The 27,747-nt window shown below is 45.4% G+C and overlaps 1 protein-coding gene across 2 annotated transcripts in view; it reads right to left on the minus strand.

The window, feature by feature from the left end:
• The window catches only part of LOC124016882 (MAGUK p55 subfamily member 7-like), a 276,920-nt gene that overhangs the window by 5,853 nt on the left and 243,320 nt on the right, over positions 1 to 27,747 (minus strand). For both annotated transcript variants that reach the window (XM_046332224.1, XM_046332223.1), the window contains 4 exons: positions 22,808 to 22,888; positions 14,204 to 14,297; positions 11,095 to 11,203; positions 9,041 to 9,184 (listed from right to left, as the gene is read on the minus strand). In XM_046332224.1, the coding sequence (XP_046188180.1) occupies positions 9,041 to 9,184; positions 11,095 to 11,203; positions 14,204 to 14,297; positions 22,808 to 22,888 (428 nt within the window). The remainder of the gene's footprint in view (positions 1 to 9,040; positions 9,185 to 11,094; positions 11,204 to 14,203; positions 14,298 to 22,807; positions 22,889 to 27,747) is intronic.

Below are 27,747 nucleotides of genomic sequence, written 5' to 3' on the forward strand. Positions count from 1 at the left end.
CACGCACACCTCCAACTCAGTAATGGGCTTGATTACCAACAATGATGAGACAGCCTACAGGGAGGAGGTGAGGGCACTCGGAGTGTGGTGTCAGGAAAATAACCTCTCACTCAACATCAACAAAACAAAGGAGATGATTGTGGACAGCAGAGGGAGCACCCCCATATACATGTCGAAGGGACAGCAGTGGAGAAGGTGTAAAGTTATAAGTTCCTCTGCGTATACATCACAGACAAACTGAAATGGTCCACCCACACAGACAGTGTGCGGTCTGTACAGGGTGGTGAGGGTGGTGCGGTCTGCACAGCGCATCACTGGGGGCAAACTATCTGCCCTCCAGAACACCTACAGCATCCAATGTCACAGGAAGGCCAAAAATATCATCAAGGACAACAACCACTGCCTGTCACACCGCTACCATCAAGAAGGTGAGGTCAGTACAGGTGCAGCAAAGCTTGGACCGAGAAACTGAAAAACAGCTTCTATCTCAAGGCCATCAGACTGTTAAACGGCCATCACTAACACAGAGAAGCTGGTGCCTCCATACAGGCTTGAAATCATTGGCCACTCTAACAAATGGATCACTAGTCACTATATTATTGCCACTTTAATAATGATGTTTACATGTCTTGCATTACTCATCCCATATGTATATACTGTATTTTATACCATCTATTGCACCTTGCCTATGCCGCTCGGTTATTGCTCATCCATATACAGTGGCAAGAAAAAGTATCTGAACCCTTTTGAATGACCTGGATTTCTGCATTAATTGGTCCTCAAATTTGATCTGATTATCATTTAAGTCACAACAACAGACAAACATAGTGTGCTTAAACTAATAACACACAAATTATTATATTTTTCTTGTCTGTATTGAATACATCATTTAAACATTCACAGTGTAGATTGGAAAAAGTATGTGAGTCCGCTAACCTGGAGTCCAATCAATGAGATCAATGAATGAGACTGGAGATGTTGGTTAGGGCTGCCTTGCCCTATAAAAAACACTCACAAAATTGGTGTTTGCTATTCACAAGAAGCATTGCCGGTAGAAATAACGCCGGAAGAAATGGCAGCAGTTTTAAGGGCGCCCAACCAATTGTGCTATTATGTGTTTTTTTCACATTATTTGTAACTTATCTTGTACATAATGTTTCTGCAACCGTAACTTACGGCAAAAAAGAGCTTCTGGACATCAGGACAGCGATAACTCACCTCGGATTAGACAAAGATTTTTTCTTCAACAAACAAGACGCATAAGACATCCTCCAAACAGCCGGCAGGGCCGACATCCATGTTATTTGCAAGTGGAAGCGACACAGGTACAGAGGACAGAGAGGCGGATGCCGGATCAGGACCCGAAAAAAGGCGAGTGGGAAAGCTGCCGTTACCGTCAATACTACTCGCCAACGTGCAATCATTGGACAATAAACTAGACGAGGTACGATCACAAATATCCTACCAATGTGACATCAAAAACTGTAATATCCTATGTTTCACGGAATTGTGGCTGAGTGACGACATGGATATTCAGCTAGCGGGAAACACGCTGCACCGGCAAGATAGAACAGCACACTCCGGTAAGACGAGGGGGGCAGTCTGTGCATATTTGTAAACAACAGCTGGTGCACGAAATCTAAGGATGTCTCTAGATTTTGCTCACCTGAAGTAGAGTATATTGTGATAAATTGTAGGCCACACTACTTGCCTAGAGAGATTTCAGCTATACTTTTTCGGCATGTGCTGACTAACTGGCAGGTGTCTTCACTGACATTTTCAACATGTCCCTGATTAAGTCTGTAACACCAACATAGTCCCTGTGCCCAAGAACACAAAGGCAACCTGGACAAAAGGAACACTTATATGAGAATGCTATTCATTGACTACAGCTCAGTGTTCAACACCATAGTACCCTCAAAGCTCATCACTAAGCTAAGGATCCTGGGACTAAACACCTCCCTCTGCAACTGGATCCTGGACTTCCTGACGGGCCACCCCCAGTTGGTGAGAGCAGGTAGCAACACATCTGCCACGCTGATCCTCAACACTGGAGCTCCCCAGGGGTGTGGGCTCAGTCCCCTCCTGTACTCCCTGTTCACCCACGACTGCATGGCCAGGCACGACTCCAACACCATCATTAAGTTTGCAGGTGACACAACAGTGGTAGGCCTGATCACAGACAACGACGAAACAGCCTATAGGGAGGTTGTCAGAGACCTGGCCGGGTGGTGCCAGAATAACAACCTATCCCAAGACTAAGGAGATTATTGTGGACTACAGGAAAAGGAGGACCGAGCACGCCCCCATTCTCATCGACGGGGCTGTAGTGGAGCAGGTTGAGAGCTTCAAGTTCCTCGGTGTCCACATCAACAACAAACTAGAATGGTCCAAACACTAAGACAGTCGTGAAGAGGGCATGACAAAGCCTATTCCCCCAACAGGAAACTAAAAAGATTTGGCATGGGTCCTGAGATCCTCAAAAGGTTCTACAGCAGCATCACTGCCTGGTACAGCAACTGCTCTGCCTCTGACCGCAGGGCACTACACAGGGTAGTGCGTACAGCCCAGTACATCACTGGGGCTAAGCTGCCTGCCATCCAGGACCTCTACACCAGACGGTGTCAGATGAAGGCCCTAAAAATTGTCAAAGACCCCAGCCACCTCAGTCATAGACTGTTCTCTCTACTACCGCACGGCAAGTGGTACCGGAGTGCCAAGTCTAGGACAAAATGGCTTTTCAACTGTTTTTACCCCCAAGACCCCTGAACAGGTAATCAAATGGATACCCGGACTATTTGCATTGTGTGCCTCCCCCAACCCCTCTTTTTATGCTGCTGCTACTCTCTGTTTATCATATATGCATAGTCACTTTAACTATACATTCATGTACATACTACCTCAATTAGGCTGACCAACCAGTGCTCCTGCACATTGGCTAACCGGGCTATCTGCATTGTGTCCCACCCACCACCCGCCAACCCCTCTTTTACACTTCTGCTATACTCTGTTAATCATATATTCATAGTCACATTAACCATATCTACATGTACATACTACCTCAATCAGCCTGACTAACCGGTGCCTGTATGTAGCCTCGCTACTTTTATAGCCTCGCTACTGTATATAATCTGTCTTTTTACTGTTGTTTTATTTCTTTACCTACCTATTGTTCACCTAATAATTTTTTTGCACTATTGGTTAGAGCCGGTAAGTAAGGTCCACACCTGTTGTAGTCAACGCACATGACAAATAAACTTTGATTTGATGTGAACTATGCCTTGAACAAAAGAGATCTCAGAAGAACTAAGATTACGAATTGTTGATTTGCATAAAGCTGGAAAGGGTTACAAAAGTATCTCTAAAAGCATTGATGTTCATTAGTCCACGGTAAGATTTTTTTTGTATAATTGGAGTAAGTTCAGCACTGTTGCTACTCTCCCTAGGAGGGGCCGTCCTGCAAAGACGACTGCAAGAGCACAGCATAGAATGCTCTATGAGGTTATGAAGAATCCTAGAGTGTCAGCTAAAGACTTACAGAAATCTCTGGAACATGCTAACATCTCCGTTGACGAGTCCACTATGCATAAAACACTAAACAAGAATGGAGTTCATGGGAGGACACCACAGAGGAAGCCACTGCTGTCCGAAGTTTGCAAAAGTGCACCTAGATGTTCCAAAGCGGTACTGGCAAAATATTCTGTGGAAACTACAGTTGAGTTGTTAGGGAAGGAACACAACACTGTGTGGAAAAAAAAGGCTCAGCACACCAACATCAAAACCTCATCTCAACTGTAAAGTATGGTGGAGGGAGCATTATGGATTGGGGCTGCTCTGCTGTCTCAGGGCCTGGACAGCTTGCTATCATCGACGGAAAAATGTATTCTCAAGTTCATCAAGACATTTTGCAGGAGAATGTTAGGCTGTCCGACCAAATTGAAGCTCAACAGAAGTTGGGTGATGCAACAGGACAACGACCCAAAACACAGAAGTAAATCAAGAACAGAATGGCTTCAACAGAAGAAAATACACCTTCTGGAGTGGCCCAGTCAGATTCCTGACCTCAACCCGATTGAGATGCTGTGGCCAGACCTCAAGACGGCTGTTCACACCAGACATCCCAAGAATATTGCTGAACTGAAACAGTTTTGTGAAGACGAATGGTCCAAAATTCCTCCTGACTGTTGTACAGATCTGATCTACAGAACTACAGAAAACTTTTGGTTGAGGTTATTGCTGCCAAAGGAGTGTCAACCAGTTATTAAATCCAAGGGTTCACATACTTTTTCCACCCTGCACTGTGAATGTTTACACTGTGTGTTCAATAAAGACATGAAACCATATAATTGTTTGTGTGTTATTAGGTTAAGCAGACTATTTGTCTATTGTTGTGACCTTGATAAAGATCAGATAAAATTGCATGACAAATTTATGCAGAAATCCAGGTATTTCCAAAGGGTTCACATACTTTTTCTTGACACTGTGTTTATATGTATATATTCTCATTCCATCCCTTTACTTAGATGTGCGTGTATTAGGTAGTTGTTGTGGAATTGTTAGATTACTTGTTGACATTGTTGCATTGACGGGACTAGAAGCACATGCATTTTGCAACACTTGCAATAACATCTGCTAACCATGTGCATGTGACCAATAACATTAGATTTGATTTGATTTAGCTAGCTCCTTTTTCTAAAGGAACACCGGGCTTCAGATCTCCGCTGAGATATGGTCACACTCAGGAACTCTGCCAAACAACACAAATATAAATACTGTACACATACTGTATACAGACACATTCATAGGCAGGAACACAAACCGAAACTAACAAATTGATGCACAAAAACACACCGACGACAGACACTGACGACACACTTACACAGACAGACAGAAGAATACAATTTTAGAATGTCCCCCTTGCTAGTGGTTTTAACACCTCATAGTTGATTAGTCGTTCAACTAAAGTTAAATTGTCACCATGACACGGACTGCATTTTCAAGCCAGTCTACAAACATTTACATTTCAGTCATTTAGCAGACGCTCTTATCCAGAGCAACTAGGGTTAAGTTCATTGCTTAAGGGCACATCAACAGATCGTTCATCTAATCGACTCGGGGATTCAAACCAGCAACCTTTCAGTTACTGGCGCAATGCTCTTAACCATTAGGCTACCCTGCCTCTGAATGCCAACACTGCCCTCCATTGTATTTGTATTTATTATGGATCCCCATTCGCTGCTTCCGTGGGATGCAGCAAAATTAAGGCTTTTATATACAATTAAAAACATTACATTACAGATTTCACAACACATTAAGTGTGTGCCCTCAGGCCACTACTCTACTCTATTATGGACAGACCTCTTCCCATCTCAGATACTGTTGCATCAATATGTTTTGACCATGACTCTCTCTCTCGCTCTCTTTCTCATCTACTGTACAAGGCAGTAAAAATCCACCCACATTATCTCACAGTCTATTGTCTTCTGTGAGAAGACATGATGGTTTTATCATCCTCTGTCTCGGAGGAAGGGATAAGGTTGAGGAGGGAGCACTAGGTTCGTTGGCCTGGGCTGAGAGGAAGTTGAAGCGGCTCAGTCTGTCGGTCCGTCCACCATATATTCCCTCCAGTGATCTGAGGCTGCTGATCCTTGGTAGCCTTCCTCTGTGGTCAGCCCTCAGAAAGCCTAGAACTGCTGGATGTGGACCCAGTGACCCAGGCTACATCCCAAATAGCTCCCTATTCCCTATATAGAGCACCCATTAGAGCTCTGGTCAAAAGTAGTGGTGCAGGGAATAGGGTGCCATTTGGGAAGCAGACTCAGCTACTACTGCCAGCAGCTCTCCAACCCTTTGAACCTTAGACCAGAAACTGGCAGCCATAGAGATACATTCAATTATTGAATTCTATGCTTGCAGCAGGGCAGTGGGGTAGACATGGACAGAACGAGCCCTAGAGACGCCGTGTATGCCATTTCCATGTCAACCAGTCAGTCAGTGTCCATGCCATGGCATGTCTCCCTCTCTATGATCATAGCAGGCCAGGTAAAGGTGACCGTTTATATTATGGGGAGAGAAGGAGAGAAAGAAAGAAAACAAGAACAAGAGAGAAACAGACAGACAGACCAAGATGCACAGATAGGGAGAGGAAGAGAGAGATAGGGACAGAAAGACAGGGAAAGAGAGAGAAAGACAAAGAGAGAGAGAGAGGAAGAGAGAAAACCAAAGACAGAGATGAAGAAAATGAAAGAGACAGAGAGAGAAGCAGACACCAAGAAAGAAACAGAGACCAAGAAAGGGACAGAGATCTCAGAGCCAGCATCAGGACTCATCCCTCTCTTCAGTCTCTTCTCAGTCCTGGCCATCAGCAGGAGTTCTTGGCCATCCCCTCGGCCCTCAACGGAAAATCTGCTTTTATTCATATACATAAAAAGCACCTGCCCTATGTATTAAAATGACATAAAATATCAAAACCGATCTGGTTCGGCAAAGAGGTCCCAGATTTACTCTGAAAGAAGACATAATGTCATTGCTTTGGCTAGAGGGAAAGGTAAGATACCCTATCTCATGATCCCTTTACTTATTATACTGCTATTACTAGGAATAGGAATCTGGACACATTCATTACCATATTTCAGTATATATCTGATTATATCAGAGTTTTTGGGGCTCATATTAAGTGTCAGACACATTTAAAAGCAGATATGAATGTAGTACAGGTTAAACAATAGAGCAGTATACAGCTCTGTTAAAACAATGAAAAGTCTGTTCTCCAGAAGTCTGGATGGGACAATGGATTATTCTAACAGACCCGAGCTGCTGCCTCTAGCATTCTCACTGAAATAAATACAGCAGGACGAGAATAAAATACCGCTGTGACATTTCCACCAAACAAGGTTTTTCTTTCTTTCTTTAATAGCTGGGATCTGATGGTTTAAAACTCTGCCTGTCAATCTCTATAAAGGTTTACAGAAAGGACTTTGGCGACTGGACATATTCCAACCAGGTAACAAAAATAAACGTTGAGGTTGCATTTATGTTACCTGAGAGAACTATTAGATCTAATAAAGGTATTATAGTCCAGAGCAAGTCTCAAAAGTCTGCCCTGTCTCTGACAACTAGCGCTTACTGTTCATAGGAGTCACACTGAGAGCAGGTCAATAGCATGACCTTTGACCTCTGACCTCTGTCTGACCTCTCACCCCACAGGATGGTCATCATCGTGTATGATGGCACTGCTTATATACCTACGGCCTCGTCACTAACCTCTACACCTTAATATCTGAGAGCCCGACAATCATTTTCTTTTTTCTTATTGAGATAAAAAGAGAAACACATCAGAGATCTCAGAGATGTTGACAGTAAATGACTGGGATGTGGTCATACTGACTTGAATACAGTATGTCAGTATGTCAGTGCGGTGATTCGTTGAATGTGTGTAATCATTTCATGCTTTAAGTAAAGATGACTTTAAGAATAGCTGCTGAGCCTCTGACATGTTTAAAATAGTGACGGTACATCTCAGTGACGGCTCAATGGAGGATGTTTTGTGTGAGAGCTGACCTGCTGTGTACAACCCTGTCCTTTTCCAGAGCCCTGCTGTGCTTTGCTGCGCTGTGTGTTGCGTTAGGTCATGGTGAACACACAGAGAGGTGTGTGTGGAGTAACACCTCAGAGTGGGTCTGAGGTTGTGTTCCAGATGGCTCCCTATTCCCTTTATAGTGCACTACGTTTAATCAGGACCCATAGGGCTCTGGTCCAAAGTTGTGTACTATATAAGGGGGCGGCTTGAGGCGTCTTTACCATTCGGCCATCAGATGAGCCGCCAGCCAATCTGATCTACACCTGCGGCCGCCCGGCCTACACACACCTACTTCCCCCTCCTCCTCTACGCTCCCCTCTCACAGCCCTGTTTGACGGCGACCTTGTGGAAAGCCTCCACACCTCCAACATCACAGCCAGACTCTCTCTCCCTCTTTCTCCCTCCTCTCCTCTCTCATTCTCACCTCCCCCTCCCCCTCTTCTCTGTCTCTCTATCCCCCCTCCCCTTCTCTCCTCATCGACCCAGCTTGTGGCTGTGACCAGGGCTATGGCCCGTAGCGTGGCCCCACGTAGGGAGAGACGACCTGACGGGGGCTGGGAAAGCCATCAGCCACCACTACGGCAACACGCGTCAGGCTAATTGGTTTCACGTGGGGCCCGGCTGTGAGTTGTGACTGGCTGGTGTATAAAGGTGTGTAACACACACACATGCACGCACAAGCAGACGCACGCACACACACACACACACACACACACACTAGCCTGCAGCAGACAAGTGTGTGTAGTAAAGATGACATCACCACTACCACAGCTAGCTCCCCCAGAGCCCCAGATGGTCTCTGTTATTCCTTTAGGTGGGCTTCAGGGAGGAATAAAGTGCGAGGGTCTCTGATAACCTCCCTCTTGTTAACCAGCAGCTAGGCCATGTGGTACTCTAACACTGCTGGATCACCTTTGGACCTACCTTATAACGTCACATTTATGAGGCTTCTGAGTGGTGCAGCAGTCTAAGGTACTGCATCTCAGTGCTAGAGGGATCACTACAAACCCTGGTTCAATTCCAGGCTGTATCACAACCGGCTGTGATTGGGAGTCCCATAGAACAATGCACAATTTGGCCCAGTGTCGTCCGGGTTAGCGTTTGGCCGTTAGGCCGTCATTGTAAATAAGAATTTGTTCTTAACTGACTTGCCTAGTTAAATAAAGGTAAAATATATAAACATAAACATGGACGTAAATACACCACGTCACTTTTACAGAAGACGTCTGAGTGGGAAGTGTACTTCCAATGCAATTAAAGTTTGAAAAAAAAATGTGTTATTCTAAAACACTGCCTGTTTTACCGGAGTATTTTACTTTAAACTTTGTTTCAAGGCTTCTCTGTCACTGTGCCATTTTTGACAAGGTGAACCATTCAAAGGTTTCCTTCTCTTGGCAAAGGAGAAAAGGATTCTCTTGATAATATGAAAAGATTTCAAAGTTTATGTTGATGTGTCCATACCGAGAATGGCGTGGCGGATCCCTTGTCGTCCTTGCCTGAGATGACCTTAGCGTTCCTTCTGGTCTCCCGCAGGCGCTCGATGGGCGGCGGCTTCACAAACACCACGTAGGGTTTCAACTCTGCCGTCCTCAAGTGCTTTATCATCTGCAACACACAGAGGAGAGAGAAACAGATGCAGTAAAAAGGAACTGTTGATTTAAACCATTTCAAAGTACAAAGAATCCCAGAGGATGACACATGAATGCGTTAAATCCAATGTGATCCTCCACCAAAGGGAAGGTGCTCTATGGGTGACAGGTTATTAGTCTTCAAACAACGAGGACCGCGGTCCTCCCAACAGCTTAGGCAGGGGAGTAGAGGATACGACTGGGTCTTGTTGCTCTATCTGGAGATATCGCATTGTGAACGAGTGAAATTAGTCACAGATCTCAGTCTGTCGAGCTGGTCTGTCCCAGCACTGAGGCGATGAAACATTACAAGGCTGGGTCGCGTTGACACGTAGCATGCAGCATGTGTGTGTGTGTGTGTGTACTGAACCGCAGCAGAGTGGAGTGTTAACCAGCGCTGGTCTGCTTCCTCTCTCGCTGTGTTCTGGGAAGCGGGTCCAAAACCCCAGGCCGACACAAAGGTTGTGCCCCAAATGGCACTCTATACCCTATCAAGCGCACTACTTTTGATCATATGGCCCTGGTCAAAAATAGTGCACTACTAGGGAAAAGTGTGCCATTTGGGACGCAACCCCGAAGACATGAGCGAAAGACTACCATTCGTCTCCCTCACAGAGAGAGAGGAGAGCAGAGGAGATGAGGAAAGTAAAGCTTTCATCAGGAGCTCAGACAGTCAGCAGGGGACCAGACAACATCACTCGCTCTGCAACACTGCTCTGATATGAAACTCATGTGATCGACTACTGAGCGGGGTAAAGAGCCAAAATGGAGCACGCACACACACACAGAGCAGTATTACTCAACACGCTGGCACGAGTGTACACACACACACACACACACACACACACACACACACACACACACACACACACACACACACACACACACACACACACACACACACACACACACACACACACACACACACACACACACACACACACACACACACACACACACACACACACAACAGCACTACTCAACACACTGGCGCGGGTGCACACAGATCCACACACACACACAGCAGGGGCTACCGAGAGGCTCTGTTAACAGCTTTCTACTTGGTCAGGGAGGGACGGTTTGAAAACATGCCAGCAATCTATGTAATCTATATAATAGTGTATTTCTGCCCGTGAATCATTATCTACTCAGATTTAACAAACAGAGGACACCTTTGAGGCAGAGGCATGTCTGAGTGTGTGTGTGTGTGTGTGTGTGTGTGTGTGTGTGTGTGTGTGTGTGTGTGTGTGTGTGTGTGTGTGTGTGTGTGTGTGTGTGTGTGTGTGTGTGTGTGTGTGTGTGTGTGTGTGTGTGTGTGTGTGTGTGTGAGAGAGTTAAGGTTGGGCCAGGGTGCTAGACCTGGCTTGGGATAATAGGATTTTAGCCCTGGTGGCTTGTGGGGACTCAGCGACATACAGGCCACTTATGAGAGGCTGATCGCACCACCCAGACACATAAGCCAAAGAGGAAATCTTCAAATAAGGAAAATGACCGGTAATTGCTGCTAAAAATGCCAATTTAAGCGCTTTTGGTTGGTAACCCAGTAAGCAGTCAAGGCCTCTGGAAAGCCGGCACTGCCTCTGAAGCCCTCTGAAGGATGAGATTCCTCTAGGAGATAGGCAGTGTGTGCCAAAGGGATATAAATATAGAGGAGAGAAGGATAGAGGGATGAAGGGAGGGATGGAAAGACATAGGGAGGGAAAATGAAGGGTAGAGTGGAAGAGCAGAGGGAAGGCAAGGTTGTGTCGGCAACTTGTGTCACTGACATGACACAGAGGATGGAGGGAGTGAACGTGAAGGGTAGAGTACAGGCAAAGAATGAAGGCATGGAGGGTAGAGGGAAAGTAAGGGAAGGATGTATATGTGTCGGGGACTTGTGTGACTCACATGAGGCTGAACGTCCAGCAGGCACACCTTGTTCTTGGACAGGACAGAATGCACAGAGTCCAGACTGGTCCCATAGTAGTTCCCGTTATACTCACCATGCTCTACGAATCTACACACACACACAGACAGAGAGAGAGAGAGAGAGAGAGAGAGAGAGAGAGAGAGAGAGAGAGAGAGAGAGAGAGAGAGACAGAGAGAGAGAAAGCGAGAGACAGAGAGAGACAGAGAGAGAGAGACAGAGAGAGACAGAGAGAGAGACAGAGAGAGAGAGAGAGAGAGAGACATACAGGCAGAGAGAGAGACAGAGAGAGATTAGAACAACTTTAATGTCTTCAAAGATGCAATTCATTTTGTAGCACATAAATCCACACAGAGACAGAGAGGGAAAGTCACATAGACAGAGGGATGAGGGGAGTGAAAAAGCAAAATAGGGGATCAGTTAGTAAAGGTTTCACTAATATCATTTAGAAGTATGAATGGATGAACATTAAGATGAATGTAAAATAAAACCAATTTATCGTTCACACCTACCATGAGGACTAACATACTGTATTATAATCTCACTCCTTTCTTATTTGTATATACTTTCCGAACACATATGTGCAGCATACGCACACACAGGCACAGGCGCACACACAGGCACAGGCGCACACACAGGCACAGGCGCACACACAGGCACAGGCGCACACACAGGCACAGGCGCACACACAGGCACAGGCGCACACACAGGCACAGGCGCACACACAGGCACAGGCGCACACACAGGCACAGGCGCACACACAGGCACAGGCGCACACACAGGCACAGGCGCACACACAGGCACAGGCGCACACACAGGCACAGGCGCACACACAGGCACAGGCGCACACACAGGCACAGGCGCACACACAGGCACAGGCGCACACACAATTCTGACTGAGATTCCGTTCGGAACAAGGATATTATAAAAGCCCACTGTACCGTAGGGACTAGCGATTACTCTTTCAACCACTGACAGGTCGTCAGACAGCATTTTTTCTGTACAACACCAATCCAAACATTTTGGCACAATAATCCTTTATACGGTATACTCTTCTATGTTACACTTTAAATCAGTAACACCGGTTTGTTTAAAGTGTAGAGAAGGTGAATGCCAGGAGCGTATGTGTGTGTGTATGTGTGTGTGCCTTCACTAAAGCCTGGGCTTCAAGAGAGAAGCAGTGGAAGAGGGCAAACAAACAGTTTTCCACCGCCTAATCTCTCTGCTTCAAACTGATCACGGTCATAAAACACCCCGCCAACGAGGATTTTTAGAGGAGGAGAGAGATGGAGGAAGAAAAGAAAGACAGAAGTTAAAGAGTGGAAAGAATGTCTACATTTCTAAAACAAGACAACTGTGTTCGTTGGTAGACTTTGAGTGCACTCCAAATGGCACCTTAGTCCCTAAACAGTGCACTACTATTGACCAGGGCCCATATGGCTCTGGTCAAAAGTAGGGCACCATGTAGGGAATAGGATACCATTTGGGATGTGCGCTCAGACTGGTGCTGATGATCATTTGGCTGAATGTCTGTATTACTGTACTTAAATCCATGTAAAACACAATTTATAGTAATTGCCCCCAGTAAGAACATTTTATTCAGCTTCAGAAAAGGAGCCTGTAGTCTAACGAGCTCTTACTGTATATTTGTTTATGGGGAAATTCATTTAAAAGGCATACAGTAGCCTGTGTTTAAAAAGGCATGCCATAGCCATATACTGCATAGGCTATACTGTTTGTTGCTGCTATATAAATTGGGAGAGCTGCTGTGGACAAGCTAGCATGCCAGGAGAGGTTCAGCTAAATTGGGACTGTATGGATGCTATCCATTTTTAGCAGGGAACAGGGCTTTCCTTGGGAACGTTACACCCACTTTCACGCGCCACTACCGACTGTGGCCAATTTCTCAAGGAGGTTTTCCCTACTGGCACTTAGAGAGAGAGAGAGCGTCTGTGTATGTGTGTGTTTGCGTGCACATTGTTCTGATTGCATGCGACGAGGCGCAACGTAAACAAGTCCATCTCACTCTTCTCCTCTCTCCAGCGCCTTATAATTCAGAGTCAGCTGATATGTGTGTGTATGTGTGGAGTGTCCCGAGCGTTGCAGCCACATCGCAGTCTCCCCATTTACCCCTGTCTCTAAACTCTGCCGAAAAACATCCCATGCCGTGCCCCATCACCAACCACAGCTGAACCAGCCCTAAAAATACAACAATCCAACCTGGTCCCAGCCTCCCTCTGCCCCAGCCATCCTGTTGTGTTGTATGTGTGCGTGCGTTCTACTGTGTATGTCATGTGTTTTTGGGGGGCGAGAAGGGCGGGAAGGCATCCATTACTAAGGATGACGATTTCGGTTTCAATTTGTCCACCGCATAATGTCAGAGCGGCTCCCGGGTGTCAGTGTTGGAAACGGGGCCCGGGGACACCTCAAAGAAACACACACACACGCACACGCACACGCACACGCACACACACACACACACACACACACACACACACACACACACACACACACACACACACACACACACACACACACACACACACACACACACACACACACAGGGCAGAAAGGGGCCCACTGTGACCTTGGGGCTCTTGTAAAGGGAGGCTTTGTTACAAAGTACCACCTCACACTCAGAGAAGGAGAGCCATAGGGGAGAGCACTGGTCTGTTTACAGAGAACCCTGCTCACGTCAGCTGAACTCCTTCCCCAGTCTGTCTCTCACGGTTACAGTTACACTGCCCCTAGTGGCGAAGGAGGAGATGGCCGAATTCATTGATTCCAAAACGAGATACTGAGATCTCAAATATATGAGTTATAGTTACATTACAGTTGTAGTGCGTGTGAGAATGGAAGGATAATAATATAATAATATATGCCATTTAGCAGACGCTTTTATCCAAAGCGACTTACAGTCATGTGTGCATACATTCTACGTATGGGTGGTCCCGGGGATCGAAACCACTACCCTGGCGTTACAAGCGCCATGCTCTACCAACTGAGCTACAGTTTTGCTGTGGTGTGTTTTGTACTAGAGATGAGATTAGTGCTGGTTATAGATGTCTGCTGTTTAAAGCCGCTACTTACTTGTTGTTTTGGATGTCCGTCTCAAATATATTTTTGGAGATGAAGTGATACTCCACTCCGTCAATCTCCTGGGTCCTTTTCGGCCGGCTGGTGTCTGTAGTACAGGGAGAGAGGAGAGAGGGGGAGAGTGAGACAGAGAGAGGGAGAGAGAGTGGGGGTTGGGGTGAGAGAGAGAGAGAAAGAAAGAGGGATAGAGAGAAGGATGGAGAGAGATACATCACTACTAATCCAGACATTCTGAGGCATAGTTCTAACATGAATCCTTCCTTATTACCATCCCAGTAATAAGTCAGTAGTGTACACACAAGCACACACAGACAGGAGCAGTTCCATTAAACGGAGACTGAGAAGGTAATGTAATTGAGTTGGGTAACTCTCATTAAGATCAGTTCCTACATTTACTTCCCCATAAACCCCTGCCATTAAAAGTGTGACACGTGGAGGGAGCGCGAACGGCAGCACTGTGTATGTGCGTGCGTGTGTGTGCGTGTGTGTGTGAGAGCAGCTCGGACTGGCCCGGTTCCAGTGGATTTGAGAGTTGCGAGAGGTCCCTCTGTGCCGTCTTTGGACATTGAACCGCCGCTTGTTTAATGAGAGCTACAGGGGTCAGAGGTCAACTCCGTTACACTCCTCAGACAAATTGTCTGCACGCTCCAACCAGCTCCAAAACAAACTATTAAACTTTTATCACCATTCCTGCAGCCACCACGCCAGGTTTACCGTTTTTTCCTCCTTTAAAAAAAAAATACTTTGGCACGTGCCTGAGATGTGGTCCTTTCTGGGATGTGGCCTCAGTCATCGGAACAGAGTGGAGGGGCAGGGACAAAGGTGTTCTTTTTCCATACTGTATGTTGTTATGTGAGTGGCCAGTGGAGTTCAAGGGGGGAACACCTATACTACCAGTCAAAAGTTTTAGAACACCTACTCATTCATGGGTTTTTCCTTATTTTTACTATTGTTGAATAATAGTAAAGACATCAAAACTATGAAATGACACATATGGAATCATGTAGTAAACAAAACAGTGTTAAACAAATCTAAATATATTTTATATATGAGATTCTTCAAAGTAGCCACCCTTTATCTTGATGACAGCTTTGCACACTCTTGGCATTCTCTCAACCAGCTTCATGAGGAATACATTTTAATTTACAGGTGCTCCTTCTTAAAAGTTAATTTGTCTAATTTCTTTCCTTCTTAATGCGTTTGAGCCATCAGTTGTGTTGTGACAAGGTAGGGGGGTACAGAATATGGTATTTTATCAAATAGGGCTAAGTCCATATTATGGCAAGAACAGATCAAATAAGCAAAGAGAAACGACAGTCCATTATTACTTTAAGATATGAAGGTCAGTCAATACGGAAAATTTCAAGAACTTTGAAGGTTTCTTCAATGCGATCGCAAAAACAATCAAGCGTTATGATGAAACTGGCTCTCATGAGGACCGCCACAGGAATGGAAGACCCAGAGTTACCTCTGCTGCAGAGGATAAGTTCATTACCAGCCTCAGAAATTGCAGCCCAAATAAATACTTCACAGAGTTCAAGTAACAGACACATCTCAACATCAACTGTTCAGAGGAATCAGGCCTTTTATGGTCGAATTGCTGCAAAGAAACCACTACTAAAGGACACCAACAAGAAGAAGAGACTTGCTTGGGCCAAGAAACACGAGCAATGACCATTAGACCGGTGGAAATGTGTCCTTTGGTCTGGAGTCCAAATTGGAGATTTTTTGGTTCCAACCGCCATGTCTTTGTGAGAAGCGGTGTGGGTGAACGGATGATCTCCTCATGTGTATTTCCCACCATAAAGCATGGAGGAGGAGGTGTGATGGTTTCGGGTGCTTTGCTGGTGACACTGTCTGTGATTTATTTAGAAATCAAGGCACACTTAACCAGCATGGCTACTACAGCATTCTGCAGTGATACGCCATCCCATCTGGTTTGAGCTAAGTGGGACTATCATTTGTTTGTTTTTCAACAGGACAATGACCCAACCCACCTCCAGGCTGTGCATGGGCTATTTGACCAAGAAGGAGAGTGATGGAGTGCTGAATCAGATGCCCTGGCCTCCACAATCCCCCAACCCCAACCCAATTGAGATGGCTTGGGATGAGTTGAACCGCAGAGTGAAGGAAAAGCAGCCAACAAGTGCTCAGCATTTGTGGGAATTCCCTCAATACTGTTGGAAAAGCATTCGAGGTGAAGCTGATTGAGAGAATGCAAAGTGTGTGCAAAGCTGTCAACAAGGTGAAGGGTGGTTACTTTGAAGAATGTCAAATATAAAATTGGTTACTATATGATTCCATATATGTTATTTCATAGTTTTGATGTCTTCACTACATTCTACAATGTAGAAAATAGTAAAGATGAAGAAAAATCTTTGAATGAGTTGGTGTTCTAAAACGTTTGACTGGTAGTGCACGTGATTTACTGGATCTGTTGCTCAGTTTGAAAACGGTAAATCGATCCTTCCCAAAAGAGACGAGAGGAAGAACTAGACTCTGCAAATAATCAAGTACTCATCAACAAACTAAGTCTTCTGGGAGAGGGGAGGAGGAGGGCTGGCTACAGGAACAGTCACTATTCTCGAGGGTAGGAAGAAGAGGAGGAGCAAGGCCACTGTCATTGCCGGGCCTGGACAGTGAGGTCTCTGTCAGGACTGGGAGGCAGCTAGTGCTAGCTGCTACATAAGTAGGCCTGGTAGCTTACACCTGTGATGGTGTTTCATGATTCGAGGATGAGGTGGTAGCTTTGCTGATCTTCAGCAATTTGGCATGAGCTTAAACAAATCAAGCTTTTTTGATGCATTTTTGTGCACCACTTGGTCTTGCCTTTAGTTTATCCATCTTGAATAATGCACTCACTCTCCATTCGAGTCCGACCTAACTTTTTTAAAACTTTAAAGCCAATTAGGTAAGTTGGCCGAGGCCAAAAAAAAACAATATTGTCTGTCTGACTTGCCTACTACCCCTGTATACTGAACAAAAATATATGTAAAGTGTTGGTCCCATGATTCATTAAATAAAAGATCCCAGAAATGTTCCATACACACAAAAAGCTTATTTCTCTCAAATGTTGTGCACAAATTTGTTTCCATCCCTTTTAGTGAGCATGTCTCTTTTGCCAAGATAATCTATTCACCTGACAGGTGTGGCATACCAAGAAACTGACCAAACAGCATGGCCATTACACAGGTGCACCTTGTGCTGGGTACATTAAAAAGCCACTCTAAAATGTGTAGTTTTGTCACACAACACAATGCCAGAGATGTCTCAAGTTTTGTGGGAGTGTGCATTTCGCATGCTGACTGCAGAAATGTCCACCAGAGCTGTTGTTGCCAGTGGAAGTAGGACCCTCCACCTTGCACTGGTACAGCTGCCAGCAAAACAGTTGCCATCTGACTGCTGCTTCACTGCTCACATCCTATCATTATATTATATTATTAAATCACATACTAAACACAGATGAGGGGAAACTACAAAACCTTATGAGGGACAAACAATCAGCACATGCAGTACATCTCACAAACACAGAATAGTGCCAGTTCAGCCTCTTAAGAATGGAAGAGGGCCAGGTTAGTTTGTGAGACAGAGCTGAGGGACTCTCAGCACAGTCAGTTGGTGAGTCTCTTGTCACTTGGTTTTCTCCTCAAAGTAGTCGTTTTAGAGAATTTGGCAGTATGTCCAACAGGTCTCACACCACAGACCACGTGTAACCACGCCAGCCCAGGATCCCCACATCCTGATTATTCACCTGCGGGATGACTCGTGACTTGACCTTGAGCCTTATGACTCGGCCTCACTTGATACCCTCCCCAAGCCTAAATATTAAAAATTATGCTATTAAAAAAAGTGTGCAGCCCATCAACTCTTCATTTAGCGGATTACATTTTGAATTGGACAGCAGCCAATCAAATTATGCCAGCTGAGAAAAAGTTGTGTGTGGCAGTGCAGAGGAATGTCGGCGGGTGAATTCAGATGGAGCCCTTGGAAAGATGATACCCAAAATGTATATTTTCAGATATAAAGACGATGCTGTATCAACAAAAAACAGATTGCAACTTGCAAAACATGCGGGAAGAAAATTACAGATGGAAGCTCAACAACTTCCAACTTTGTCCGACATTTGAAGCTGCACAAAGAACGCTAAGTCGTGGCTAATATAGCCGACATGTGACGGGATTCTTCTGTTGAAGGAGAGGCGGACCAAAACACAGCGTGGTTATTGTGATACATCTTTAATAAAGATGAAAACAGAACAATATACAAAAAACAAGAAAATGTGAAAAAAACTAAAACAGCCCTATCTGGTGTAACAAACACAAAGACAGGAACAGACAAACTAGACACACAACATAGAATGCCCACTCAGATCACACCCTGACCAAACAAAACATAGAAACATACAAACGCAAACTATGGTCAGGGTGTGACACGACAGCTATATATTTTATAACTTTACTAGTGTATCATGTAGGCTTACGGAAGGTTAAATCAATGAGCCTCCACACAATGACGTGATCATTGCATCCAAGATTGAGCTACAACTGGCTAGGCAGTTGGTAGCCTAAATCCTGCCTGATGTTCCTTCAACAAGGTTGGGAGATTGTGTACAAGCCTACATCGCCCGATCACTATTGGGGGGTCTTTCTCATGGCTACCCATGTATTTTCATTGAAATATAACATTTATTTGGAAAGTAAGAAATATATAGATATTTTTAAAAGGATTTGCATAAATGTAATATACAAACTATTACTCTTGTTAAAAATAGGAAATGCTATTACATTTGGTGAAGAACACATTATGACTTGTTTAAGAATCGAAACTCAAAGTTTAGGACTTGAGACCTGCCTGTCTTGACATGGGACTTGAGTGCTAAGATTTGAGACTTACTTGTGACTTGTAAAACAATGACTTGGTCCCACCTCTGGTCACCAGACATGTCACCCAATGAGCATATTTGGGATGCTCTAGATTGATGTGCACGACATCATGTTCCAGTTCCCGACAATATCCAGCCACTTCGCACAGCCATTGAAGAGGAGTGGGACAACATTCCACAGGCCACAGTCAACAGCCTGATCAACTCTATGCGAAGGAGATGTGTCGCGAAGCATAAGGCAATTGGTGATCACACCAGATACTGACTGGTTTTCTTATCCACGCCCCTACTTTAAAAATATATATATTTATGACCAACATATGCATATCTGTATTCCCAGTCATGTGAAATCCATATATTTGGTTGTAATGATTCTATTTAGATTGAAAGATTTCCTTATATGAACTCAACTCAGGATCACCTTTGAAATTGTTGCATGTTATTTTTATATTTTTGTTTAGTGTCGATTGGACAATACAAAACACTTTACTCGCTACATGTGGAAATGAAAAAGGAGGGTTACTGTCAAAATTATTTATGAAAATAAATAATCAAATATAGACATTGGTGTGAGATGATGGGCTCATGGGCCCCCAGAGCTCATGGACCCCCCAGCCTTGCGTGGGCTGCAGGGGCTTCCACTACGCCCTTGCTTTCAGTACATAGAGACAAAACGAATCCATATTATTTACCATCTGCTCAGTGGCATAGGAAATATTTACGGTGCAACAAAGGAATCTGAAATGAATTTCATTCCCCAATCATGGAAAATATCTGTCAGTGATTCTGGCCTCAAATCAAAATGTTTAACCCCTATCCTAATTGGCTTATTGCAATCATTTTAGTGTTTCTGACTGGCTGGTTTACATTTGACATACACAGGGAGGGAAGAAAAAGCCTTAACTTCAGAAACATGTCGTTTTTTTTAATTAACAAAGGGGGTAGCAGCAAGTGTTAAATAAATCCATCTGTAGCCTGTACGTTGGCAGTGATCAAATAAAAAGGGAAAATAGATACTTTCCGAGACCCTTTCCCTCTCAATGAAACACAGAGGTCTAGTGCACTATATGTCATCATCTATAAGGGGTTAGACTATGTCTGGGGCCTATTATACATACAACCACGGGTCACATTTGTGAACAATTAACAACAGGAACTATGGGGGAAAGAGTGACTGCGATGGGATTTTAATACCAGTGACATTTCAAGTGTCAGACGTAGAATGGGACACATCCATTATGCCACGCTGCATGTTACAATCATGGCAATTAATATCAACAGTTTCCCTTTTTCCTCTCCTCCTCGCACATTTGCCAGCTAGCCTGCAGTAAATATGCAATTACTCAGCTTAACTGCATAAATCAAACCAATTCATTTGTTCTAACATGTTGGCCTTGGTTAGGGCTTGTGGGCTCAGAAATAGTTTTTTTGCTCCTCCACGCTGAAAAAAACACTAGAAAAAGTTCAAATCTCAGCGTTGGCAGCGGTGTGAGTCAAAGTCACAAGCATTATAGTGCTGGATGGTGTCCAGCATTATGGCAAGCTGTCATTTTGTTCTTATAGATGGAGGGAGGTGGAGAGTGGGGAGGGAGAGGAGAGAGAGAGGGGAAGGGTGTACAGTGGTGGTGCCAAAACATGAGGCAGTGGAATGGCATTTCTTCAGGAGGTAGAAAATAAAGCACTGTTTCCTCCATCACTCTCGGCTTGTCATACGGGCTGCGAAAAACCGACAATTACACTCGGGAGGAGAACTACTCCACTCGCCTGGATCTGAGTGTGTGTGTGTGTGTGTGTGTGTGTGTGTGTGTGTGTGTGTGTGTGTGTGTGTGTGTGTGTGTGTGTGTGTGTGTGTGTGTGTGTGTGTGTGTGTGTGTGTGTGTGTGTGTGTGTGTGTGTGTGTGTGTGTGTGTGTGTGTGAGAGAGAGGGTGTGTGTTTTATGAGAGAGGGTGTATGTGTCTGTCTGGAGGACTGGGGCCTTGAGATGCACAGTCCCCCAGCCTGAGAGCAACGCCTTGGCGTTAGTCACTCCCAGACACCTCAGTGTTTATGAGTGTTTCTGTATGTGCCTCCGTGCATGGGTCTATGGACCTTCACCCTTATTAACAACCACGAAGGCGAAAACCAAATTGGCAGCAGAATGCTAAAACCCCTTCATCCAGGGTGATTGTCCGATTTCTTATCAGTTTAAAAATCACAGGGGACATTTGGCCTCAGTTTAGAATCTAACCTGGAACCCTGTACGTTCAGTGTACACTACCAGTCATTGTGTGTGAGGGTTCAGCTCACTGTGGGAATCCAGCCAGAAACTAGACAGTGTCCGTCCAAAATGGCACCCTATTCCCTATACACTGAGTGCACAAAATATTAGGAACACCTTCCTAATATTGAGTGCAACCCCTTTGCCCTCAGAACAGCTTCAATTAGTTGGGGCATGGAATACAAGGTGTCAAAAGCTATGTTGACTCCAACAGTTGTGTCAAGTTAGCTGGATGTCCTTTTGGTGGTGGACCATTCTTGATACACATGGGAAACAGTTGAGCATGAAAAACTTGGCGGCGTTGCAGTTCTTGACACACTTAAACCGGGGCACCTGGCACTTAAATATTTTGTATTCCCCATTCACCCTCTGAATGGCACATATACACAATCCATGTCACACTTGTCTCAAGGCTTAAAAATCTTTCTTTAACCTGTCTCCTCCCCTTCATCTACACTGATAAAAGTGGATTCAACAGGTGACATCAATAAGGGATCATAGCGTTTGGTCAACAGCATACCACCCTGCATTCCACTGCTGGCTTGCCTCTGAAGTTAACCAGGGTTGGTCCCTGGATGGGAGACCAGATGCTGCTGGAAGTGGTGTTGGAGGGCCAGTAGGAGGCACTCTATTCTCTGGTCAATTTTTTTATTATTATCCCAATGCCCCAGGGAAGTGATTTGGGACATTGCTGTCTTTCGGATGGGACGTTAAACGGATATCCAACAAAGATCCCATGGTACTTACCGTAAGAGTAGGGGTGTTAATCCTGGTGTCCTGGACAAATTCCCAATCATACCATAATGACCACCTAATCATCCCCAGCTTCCAATTGGCTCATTCATCTCAGTAACTATTCACCAGGTCATTGCTGTAAATGAGAATGTGTTCTCAGTCAACTTACCTGGTAAAATATTTTTTATTCACTTGGTCACAGCTTCATCTGCCCCGGTAAAAAGTAGTGCACTACATAGTGAACAGGGTGTCATTTGGGATGCACACAGAGCAACTTGTCTCCATAACCATCTGATACAGACCAGAGCTTCTATTATTATTGATTACAAAGACAAGAGCATCCATCCTGTTGCTTGTCAGTCTCACTGTCTGGGGATGGTAAGAGAGGCTGAGGAGGAAACCAAATGACTACTTCAGACCCTAAAACCATCTGCCAATAAAAGGATCCAAAACATATGGAGGAGAGGATATCTAAACTCAGACTGGTCACAACCGAAGAGAGACCCCCCATCCCACACACACACACACACACACACACACACACTCCTAGTCTGGCAGAGATGTTCTAGTCTACGGGTCAGCGGCAGCTGGACACACGCACACACACACACACACATCCACCAGTCTGGGTCAGCGGCGGGTGGAAATACTGTTGTATGTGTATGCGTGTGTGTGTGTGTGCGTGTCTAACTGTAACTACGGGTCACAAGCGGGTAGACTTACGTGGCACGGTAACGCTGAAGTGTCGGGGGTCAGAGATCAGCAGCTTCCTCTTCAGCTCATTTAGACCTACCCCCGTGGGACCTGAAGAGAGACAAAGACAAAGAGTGAGCAAGAGAGAGAGAGGCAGAGAGGGACGGAAGGAGGGAGGAAGAGAAAGGGATTTTAGCATTATTAAAACAACATCAGTCATGCAGTCATCACTGCCTCCTCATAATGAAGGTGGGCTCGCGAGAGGCCGGGCCGGAGGAGCGAGGCAGTGTGGAGGCCAGGTCCAGGACAGGACGCAGCGGAATGTTTTCCGTCCCATACGCCAATGACAGACACTGACAAATGGAGCTCAGGCCAAGTTTCAGCACCGACCGTTTGTGTGCTGGTGTTTACAGACCTACTGAAGGCAGACCCACAGACATATACACACACCTCGGTCCACGGTTTGGAACTGAGAGGGCCAGATTGTGAAACTCACTGACCGAGACCTCTGTGCTCTCACTACTGTAAATATGACTGGGGTGTAGTGACAGGAGGAGAAAAGGAGGAGAGGAGTGAGGGAGAGAGAGGATTGCAGCACCAAAAGGGCCTGCCAAGAGAGCACTTTGTTGTGTTTCCCTGAACAGCCTGAAAAATCAACAAGGACCCGTCCCAGTGGGCAGCTGGGTTTTCCATCACATCTACTGGAGAGAGGGAGGGAGGAAGGGGAGGAGAGCAGTAGGGAAGAGGAAGAGAGGGATGGAGAGATGGAGGGATAGAGCGAGAGAGGGAGATGGAGAGATGTTAAGGAGGGTGAGAGAGAGAGCGGGAGAGCGAAAGAGAGAGAGAGAAGGGGGGTAATGCAATATTGATTTGTCTGCGGCTCCAGAGCCTTGCGCTCCCACCTCTGACATCTCCCCCTCTCTCTCTTCCCCCTGTCTCCCTCTACACCCTCCTGAAAAGATATACTCGATTACTTCAGCAGGAATGGCTAAGCTGATATATGAGGCTAATTCAAACAGTCTCCATACAGATGTCTTCAAATAGTGTGGACAACAATCAATTCCGGAAGTACAAGGTTCCATGCCCCTGGTTCTAGAAGCATTACCGCAGCAACTAGCTCCACAGCTGCTCTATACAGTCCGCTTGTAGAAAGGCACAAAGGCAGGGTTGATCCTGGACGGAATTCCTGACATGGTTGTCGTTCTGGGCAGGCACCACGAACGCATCAGGCCCTATTGGAAATTCATTTTCGCAGGCAAATGTGTTTAGCAGGCCGCCATCTAAAACAAATGGACATTGAGTTCACTCACTGATGTGGATGAGGTGGAAAAAGAGAGTGAGAGCGAGAGAGAGAAAAAATCGGGAGATGGGGTTATAAGCTGAAGTTGAACACAAGCGCTGTACTGTTAGACATCAGAGTGTGGATCCTATTCCCCCTGTCTGTTTGTCTCTGTCCTATCTGGTGCGTTAACCTACACTTTACCCCCCCGTTCGTCTGTCCGTCCAGAGAGGTTTTAAACTGCTCTGATAAACAGGTGCAAACAGACTGCCTTTTAGAGCCGGTGTGTGTGTGTGTGTGTGTGTGTGTGTGTGTGTGTGTGTGTGTGTGTGTGTGTGTGTGTGTGTGTGTGTGTGTGTGTGTGTGTGTGTGTGTGTGTGTGTGTGTGTGTGTGTGTGTGTGTGTGTGTGTGTGTGTGTGTGTGTGAGAATGAGACAGAGAGCCACTTCAGGCCACGCAACACACACCTATAGTCCTGATGCAGACAGACAATAACACTCGTAACACTCTCTAGTCCTAGGCTGCTTCCCAAAATGGCATCCTATTCTCTATGAGCCCTGGTCAAAAGCAGTGCACTACATAGACAATAGAGTACCATTTGAGACACAGACCTAGTTTACCGCTCGGCCATATGTCCTCCGTCACATGGTCCCTGTAAGTGATAAAAGCTGTTTCCTCAGCACATTCATCCTCTGTTCCCTGTGTAAGAAAAATAAAAAGGAGAGATCGACCAATAGCGCGGGCCGCCGGGCTCTAGCAAAGTGCGGTCGCCATCTCACATAAACAGCACATGGCCGCGTGAAGATGGCAATCAATCTTTCAGGAGAGTTTTTAGAGAAAAAGTCCAAAAGGGGTCTTGACGCTCCTCGCCACGTAGATTTATGAAGACGAGGAAACGGAGTTAACTTTTTAAATTTGTTTTGAGAGACCACAAGGAATGTGACTGTGCTGTTTAAAGAAGGATGCGTGTGTGTGTGTGTGACTGTGCTGTTTAAAGACGGATGTGTGTGTGTGTGTGGCGGCGGAGATCTGGCATGTTGTTGTAGGTGTTAAAGGCGCTGGAGCGTACTAATACAGGCCTTTTATGACCCGTATCTCAGAACAGTGGTAAGACAGAGAAGCAGGCTGCAGGCGGCCATGCTACTACCCCCCAGTCTAGGTCTGCTTCCCAAATGTCAGTCAATTCCCTTTATAGTGCAATACTTTTGACCGGAGCCAATAGGGCAGTTTACTATAAAGGGAATAGGGAGCCATTTGGTACACAGCCCCAGAGATCAGAGTTTTTAGTTCAAACACGGTTGTTTGTCTGAAGTAATGCGGAGTAGAGCTGAGCAGCGGTGGTTGTTGGCCCCTCTTCCCGGCGGTATCAGGCCCCACTACGAGCACCTCACCGTGGGATGACAAACGACTCACGCTCCCTTACACTTCTACAGCTCTCATTACACCATTCTCACCTTCTACATCGCTCCCTCTCCAAGTCCCAAATGTCACCCTATACCCTTAATAATGCACTACTTTTTGACCAGGACCTATAGGGAACAGGGTACTGTTTGGGACACATCCTCTCACTATCTCTACATCTGATGTACGGCGGAGGACATTCTTCAGAATGCCTCGGACGGCCATTAAGGCCTGTGGTGGATTCCATTTGTGCTATCGTCTGCCAATTCAATACGCTGCCCGTGAGGCCTACACTACACTGTGGTCTCTGGTCTGGGGCTTATTGTCAGAACGAGCAGAAATAAAGAGACCGCTCTATTGTGCATCGTTTGTTTTTAACAATCTCCAATACAATGGCAACCTTATAAAATAAAAAAGCATATTTCTTTGCAATTGTTTCTGGATTATACTTGATTGTTATAGTGTGTTGAGTTGTGTTGTATTGCATCTCCCCCTCTCTCTCCCCAAGCCATCGGGAAGGAGGGAACGTGGTGGGTCGGTGCTCCTGCCCTCCTCTACTCCGCTACAGGCAGGCAGGTTGCAGTGCCAGTAAAAGTGTCAGCCGGCATTACTGCCCTCATTAGAGAAACCGCCTTTAATATCTGAAGTCTTAATAACTTCCAGGCCAAACGCAGAGCATATCACATAGAGTTAGGGCTGAGGGGAAGCGAAGGGGCGATGTGGACAGTGTGAGGCCTATCCAACCTCCACTGCCTCCCACCACCCGGCCAGACAGAGCAGGCAGGGCTAGAGTAACCTCAGACTCCCAATGCCTACCCTGCTCTCTTCAGCCCAATAAGCCTAGGACGACAACTATATGCTGAACAATATCATAAGGCCACAAACGTATTAAATCTCATTCGATGTCTTACATTTTTCCACTTACGGTAAGAATATCAGATTCTAGTGAAACTAAATTGACCTTAGCTTTACAGTAAAACAGGGAAGAATGTAGAGGTAAACATATCAATTGGCTCTGATAAATAATCAGATTTCATTTGAGAAAACATCAGTGGTTTTCAGTGAACTGTGTATGTGTAAAATATATATTTTTATTGGCCCCGCAGATAAGCATCTTGATTTGAACTCTGTAATGCAATCTCTCGGTTACCGTCATCCATGCTAATAAGAGTAGGGAGAGTATAAGGTCTACGTTGTTCGTTAGCGCTGATTTTTGACTTTACATCCACACTGAGGAACACATAGCTCGACGGATGTTGGATGCTCCAGGGACCTTCCTTCCAATAGGAAAACAACGAGAAGAATGCTGTTTTACTTTTGAGTGGAGTGTGGCTGTGTGTCAGTGGGGATGGAAAGAGGAATGAGGATGGGGCCAAGGCAAGCTCAGCACAGAAGACTGCATGGTGCAGTGTTTAGAGGACCGACACACCGACTTCACTTTACCCCCCATAACGATGTGCCTGATGTTTGAAATCGAGATAGATTGAGGAAGGGAGAGAGAAATCGTGTTCCTCGTGAGTTCCTTATAAGACAACAGTGGGGCAACTTCAGGGGGGAGAAAAGAAAGGAGAGGAAACATAACATCAGATCTCTCCTTTTGTCCTTTGCTTCGTGAGGTGTGGTTGTGGTCCAGTTTACAGAAGTCAAATTGAAAATATTTACATGAGAGTTACAGAGGAGAGAGAGGCTGTGGAGGCTTCCACTGTGCTGCACAACCGGACATGCTGCCTGGCAAGAAAATGGGCTAGCTAATTAGCAACACCCTATGATGAAGTCCATACCACTGCATTTCACTACACCAAGGCCTGGTCAAATCATGCTAAAACAGCCTTGCTTCGACACAAGCCTCTCTGTTTCCTTCTGTTAATAAGAGCATGAAAAAAAAGAAGGAGAGCAATATCGTCAGAAAGAAGAATGATCCATATGCAGCTGCACCGATCGGTCGGATATCTAACCTTGAGAAGAAAAAGCGATGTGTGAGGTATACATTCATTATTTGTGTCATTTGCAATAATAGTTCCAATATTTCTATTCAGGTTGTAAAGTCTTAATTCTGTCGCACCTGGGCTTAACGTTATTGTTCCACCAGTCGTTGGCACAAAGCTTTACTCAAAGCTACAAAAGAAACAATAAAAAAATGCAGCTAAATTCATTTCAAGAGTTTGGCACTCTACAAAAGCCTTCTGGAGGACTTTGAAATACCTGCCTTAAAGGCAAGTGTTAACAATTCTGTAGTCTAAAGAAAGAGGGAAAATGAACATTGAGAGTCAGAGCAAGGTGCTGTAAATGA

The sequence above is a fragment of the Oncorhynchus gorbuscha genome, unplaced genomic scaffold (assembly GCF_021184085.1).
Source record: "Oncorhynchus gorbuscha isolate QuinsamMale2020 ecotype Even-year unplaced genomic scaffold, OgorEven_v1.0 Un_scaffold_103:::fragment_2:::debris, whole genome shotgun sequence".
NCBI classification, from domain to species: Eukaryota; Metazoa; Chordata; class Actinopteri; order Salmoniformes; family Salmonidae; genus Oncorhynchus; species Oncorhynchus gorbuscha.